Source organism: Mustela lutreola, chromosome 7 (assembly GCF_030435805.1).
Source record: "Mustela lutreola isolate mMusLut2 chromosome 7, mMusLut2.pri, whole genome shotgun sequence".
NCBI lineage: Eukaryota > Metazoa > Chordata > Mammalia > Carnivora > Mustelidae > Mustela > Mustela lutreola.
Window position 1 is genome coordinate 88,159,064 of NC_081296.1, and position 6,000 is coordinate 88,165,063.

A 6,000-nucleotide genomic window follows, 5' to 3' on the forward strand; every position below is an offset into this window, starting at 1 on the left:
CACTCATAGGAGCTAGTCACATCCCTCTCAGCAAATTCTGTTGTTGTTTGTGGAAGCTTAATATCGATTCTACTTACATGTCTTCATTTAAAGAATAAAGTTTATACTTTTCAACATTATAAACTTCTGTGAAAGTTAATGGGACTGAACAAATAAAATTGTCAATCATTGGCCTCTTAGATGAACACTTTTTATTGTTTGCTTTTAGGGGTTGACCTACAAGTAAAATTATTAATTAGTAAAGGTTTCATTTTTAGCTTTTTGTTTTCTAACTCCACCTTCTCCGTTTTCTATCACTCCCTTCTCCCAAGCCCAGATTCCAGGACTGTCACTCTCTGCACAGCCCATCTTTTAAAAATAGGCAACAGGGGCTTCATTCTCCCAGGAACATTTAACTTTGAGTGGACACAAATACTATAGTAATAGTGATTAATTTCAAATATGATTTATGCTGAATTTAAGGCATCATCAGAAAAGTTGTAAGGAGCTACTGCACCAATTAAAAAGTACCAGCAAGCTGCTGCCTCCTCAGTCATTGGGCAAAATCTTCTGAACATGTGTACTGCTAACGAAAGGGGAGTAATTGAAACTCCAAATATAGTAGTGTATAATAGCCAGAGAAAGCCACAGAGGAGGGGAGAGGAAGTGGACATTTCGGATTCAGAACTCTTAAATCCAGTAGCATTGCCTCTTGTTGGTGTGATTATAATTGCTAATTTAACTTTATCTATCTTTTGCCTTTACTTGAGTCCAGGACACAAGTGGTGGAACCATGATTGACTAATAATTTTGTGGTTTCATCCTTTTGTTATCAAATAAAAGGTCTTAATATTGGCATACAGAAAGGTGTGCTATAAGGTATTCCTGGTAAAGACTTTCAATGTAATGTGGAAGCTTTATTATCTTTATTATCTTAGAACTTCTAAATTATTACCTTATGATGTTAATATGAAATGATTGTATATGATAAAGTAGAACTTCAGATATTTAAAAATAAAGACAAAGGAAAAAGTTCTTTATAAAACTTCTTGCACTTTGATTGCCATCCCTTTCCTTTAACTTGTTAATATGCAGCAGACAAATGGGATCCAGCTGTCTTATCTGTGCTTCTGGATGGCCCAATAAAAGATCTTGAATAGAAGTGTTATTCTGTGTATATTTGAGGTGATGAAAGAGAGAGTATTAACAGTTTGAGAAATCTAAATCATATTTTTTACATATGATACACATATTTGCCTTTTGCTAGTTATGGATTAGACAAATCCATAGGTACCTTTCCTTAGCCCAGGAGAAGTACCTGTGGGTACATGTTCATATGAACTCTTCAGTGAGATTGTAAATTACCTGAGGATGTAACAGTGATAATAGCAGCTACTAACTGTTTGCTTCTTTTGTGCCAGTACTGAACATACTTTATTATTACTTAATACTCCCCCAAATGCTTGAGATAGATACTATTACTTTAGCCATTTTAGAGATGTGGAAACTGAGTCTTAGAAGGGTTAAATTAAGTAACTTGCCTAAGGCCTCATAGCTAATAAGTGATGGAGCTAAGATTTTAAACCATGCTTGTCTGACATCAGAGCCTCAACTCTTCACAAGTGAGCTATTCTGCCTTCCTTTTGTATCATTACATCCCACAGATTCCCAAAACAGTAACTTGCATATGATAAGAACCAAAATGTATTTGTTGAAATGATACTGCATTGGCTGAAAAAATTCAATCTCAACAGTTTTGTAGAAATTGAAACTGAAACTAAGCACTTTCGGTGGTTTCTTAGCAAATGACAGTCTAATCAGTACTTTGAGTGTGATATATTGAAAGTTTAAGCTTGGAGATAGTCCATTAAAAAACAAAGGTTAAATGTAGCAAATTTGATTATTCTGGAATCATTCATCTCTTTTTGTAGTCTGATAGGTTTATGACTGTGATTTACCATAAGTAAGAATTTAAAGATGATAGAATGATGGCCTTCTGTCAGCTTGCCTTAGTGAACTTTACATTTTCATCACAAAAATTTTAGACTTAATCACTCAGAAAAGCTACTAGGAGATAAAAGGTATTTACAAAGATGCCTGGGTAAAAATCAGCACACTAGATTTAAGAGAAATATTTATTTACAAAGTATTTCCATTTTTACACAAAACAGTTGTTTCTGTTAAGTATAGCAGAGAGTGAAACCATTTTTAGATTAAGCATTCTGTTTAAAATTGTTTGTACTTTGGATTTACTGTTTAATATGTAGTAGAAGGATCTAAGCTTTAGAGTTAGATGGACCCAGGTTTGAATGTTTGCCAGCTTACTGACTTTGTGACCTTGAGCAAACAACTCCCAGTTGTGTGCTTTATCCAAGTCGAGTTGATGACGCTTGTTTTACATAAGTGAGATTACTTATACAAAGTATTTGGTAGAGTAGGTATTAGATAAAAACAAGGCTTTATTCATATTTCGAGAACTATTCTTTTTTTTTTTTTTTTTAATGAACTCATAGGTGAGATTTTAGCACTTTTCTGATAAGATAAAGCATAATTCAGCTGTTAGGGCTCAAGTATGGTTTTTAAAAGTGAAAATGTGTGAAACACGCTTGAAACATCTTCAAGTCTGGGTAAACAAACCTCAGATTGTTCTTTTATCATGCAGAGTCAGAGTTGGTCAGCCTAGGTTCGAAGACCAGCTCATCCCATATTAACTGTAATGCTTTGGGCAAGACCATTCACCTTTCTGGTTCTTGGTTTCCTTATCTTTAAGTGGGGTTAATGACAGAATTTATCCCTTAGGGTAGCTGCAAGTTTAAATGAAACAGTACTTGGTAGATATGAAGTACTCAAGTAAATTTTAGCTATTATCAGAATAGTAGATGTAGTAGTAGTAAGAGTAGTAGCAGTGGTGGTGGCAGTAGTACATGCATAACTCCAAGTATGTAAATGTAGAAATTAATGGTTTTAGAAGATCTTACTATTGTGTCTTACAGATACTTTTTATAGATAAGATAGGGAAAATAGGTAATATTTACAATTGCAATTGTCTGGAGCTTCTAAGATGCAGATGTCATGATCATTGATCTGACTGGGCCATGTAGGCTTTGGCTTAGTTTGTGGTGCACAGTGGCTTGGGGGTTGCTCTTAGTATTCAGCTGCACTAAGGACCCCACAGAAGAAGGGTGTAACAACTGACCCCAGGAATTCTTTGATGGGATCCAAAATTCAGCAAGTGAAGAAGCCTATGAGGTGCTCACTGCTGGTACTGGATGCCATTCTCAGAGAGATAAGGAAGGTGCTTTCCAAAGATAAACCATAGAGTGGTAATAAACAGTCCTATTTAAAATTACTAACAGCTCTTATGCCAAAGAAGTTTTGACAGTATCTAACTCAAGATATCAATTTGTCAGAAGAGGAAGATAAAATTTTTCTACAACTAGACTGGATTGCTGGTTGGCTGAAATGGGAATTAAAGCTTAAAAACAGTAATTGCTGGTATTAAATATTTTTTCAGAAATTCACCTTGTAAGTATTTGCCCAATAAAGAATCTAAAATTCTTCCTACCCTTTCACACCTTCAGTGTACACAACAGCATCCTCTTGCTGCTGAATTTCCTCATCTCACTCAGCCTTTTCCCTATTCCATTCAGGAGATAGCTCTGGCAGACAGTTCATGAGTCATTTGATGTCTGCTGGGGAGAAGTACAGAACAAATGAATCTCTTCTTTTCCAGGCCAAAGCTTACCTAAGGATTGCTGCAGAAGTGGTAAAAAGATTGCCACCACCTCTAGAGTGAATGCCCCAAGTGGTCTGGAAATTTGCCTGGTGCTTAACAATAAGAAGACTTTCGGAAATCAGCGGTGTGGTGATGAAACCTACAGGAATTATAGCAATCATAATTGTTTTCTTCTATTTCTAAGGAAATAATGTCTTATTTTCAGATTTAATTTGCTAAGCAATGACTCACAAATAAATTTTTTATATATTGATGCTAACTGCTACATTTAGGAATTTTTCTGAAAGCTGATGTGTACCAACTGCACAGAACTGCATTTATTTTAATGAACATCCCCTAGGGGAATCATGAGTTTGTGTTAGAAGCCCAGTCTTCCATTCAGGAAAGAAGGTCCTCTTTTTGTGGGACTACAGAGTTAGTCATTTAAAGGATTTACTAAATTTGTGTGCTGATATGACTATGATGCTCTCCATCAGTCAAGTTGGGTCTAGATTTAAATTTTGCTTTGGGCTATCTTGGATACATTCTTAATATAAATAAACCTCTGTTTCATCTGGACCAGGCTTTACCCTAGACTTACTAAATATAATCTGCAGGGGTGGACCTGGACATGTATATTTTTTAACAAGATTATAATGATTTTGATGATCTGATTATGATGGAAATAGAATAATAGGAAACAATTTATCAAGTATTTTCTTGTCATTAGAGTTAATCTTCCATTCATATGAGTGAGGTACTATTGTTATCTCCACTGCATAGAGGACAAAACAGGTATGGGTGTGTTAAGTGTCTTGCTAAAGGTTACTATTCCAGCAAGCAATGGAGCTGGAATTTGAACTTGGGCAGTGGGATACTGGATCCTTCCTTTTTTATAGCAAGGAGCATATATTTATTTCAAAAGAGAAATGTGGTATTCAGCATTTCCTCAAACTTACTGGACTGTGAAAATCTCCCTTGTCCTCTTTTAGGAGCATTTCATGGAGTTTGTGTTTCAAATGCTATGCTTTGAAAAACATTTATTTTACTAATGGAGGCTCAGAGAAATTCAGGGGGCTTCCCAAGGTCAGGTAGCAAGATAGTTACAAAGTTGCAAGTACTGATAAGAATCATTGGTTGATAAAGAACCAGTCTATGATCTTTGGCAAATACCTTTACATCTTTTGCTTTGCCTCTGACTTAAATAGCCAGAAAATTAGGCAAAGAGTTACATGTCATTATAAACATGTTTTCACACACTTATATTCCATAAAAAAAAAAAAAACTGAACATGATTGTTCATGGAATTTTTATTTGTAATAACTAAAAACAACCCAGAGTTTTTCTATGGGCAAGTAGTAAGACAAACTGTGATAAATCCATACTGTGGAATATTAGTCTGCAGTATGAAAGAACAAACTATGGATACATGTAACAACAACAGTGAATTCAGAGAATTATGCTGAATGAAAAAGCCAATCCTAAAAGGTTTTATACCATATGGCTCCATTTATGGAACATTCTTGAAATGACAAAAATTATAGAAATGGAGAACAGATTAGTGGTTTCCAGAATTTAAGGGGGGAGGGTTGCTAGGGAGAGAATTATGCATGGCTATAAAAGGGCAACATAAAGAATCCTTGTGATGATGGAAATGTGTTCTCTATTGTCACTGTGTCAATGTCAGTATCTTGGGAGCTATTGTACTGTATTTTGCAAGATGTTATTATTGGAGGAAATTGGGTAAAAGGGCAAAATGGAATCTGCATTATTTCTTACAACTGCATGTGAATCTACAGTTGCCTCAACATAAAAATAAAAGTTTAGGGGGTGCCTGGGTGACTCAGCCGTTAAGCGGCTGGCTCCTGACATGATCACAAGATCCTGGGATCAAGCCCCACATGGGACTCCCTGCTTTGTGGGAAGCCTGCTTTCCCCTCTCCTACTCACCCTGCTTGTGTTCCCTCTCTCACTGTGTCTCTGTCAAATAAGTAAAATAAAATCTTTAAAAATAAATAAATAAGTGGATGAATGAATGAATGAATGTTTAATTAAATAAACACATGCTGCTGTGTCTGAATTGAAATGACTTGGGCCAAATTATCCATGCTAATTAAAATCATGAATAGAAGTATTTGTGAATACACAGTAATCAACCTTCATCACTGTTAGAAGGAAATAATGACTTTAAGTTGTAGATATATATTTGTGTTTTTACATTTTTTTCAGACAAGGCTGATATAAATAATCATTGAGCACTTCTAAATAACAAAAAGCATTTACTTGAACTAGGCATAACTTTACCT

The 6,000-nt window shown here is 35.2% G+C and overlaps 1 protein-coding gene across 9 annotated transcripts in view; it reads left to right on the forward strand.

Moving 5' to 3' along the window:
- Positions 1 to 5,730, forward strand: part of NUBPL (NUBP iron-sulfur cluster assembly factor, mitochondrial) — a 251,719-nt gene extending 245,989 nt beyond the window's left edge. For all 9 annotated transcript variants that reach the window (XM_059181857.1, XM_059181860.1, XM_059181851.1 and 6 more), the window contains one exon: positions 3,713 to 5,730. In XM_059181857.1, the coding sequence (XP_059037840.1) occupies positions 3,713 to 3,775 (63 nt within the window). In that variant the 3' untranslated portion in view covers positions 3,776 to 5,730. The remainder of the gene's footprint in view (positions 1 to 3,712) is intronic.
- The last annotated feature ends 270 nt before the right edge of the window (positions 5,731 to 6,000 follow it).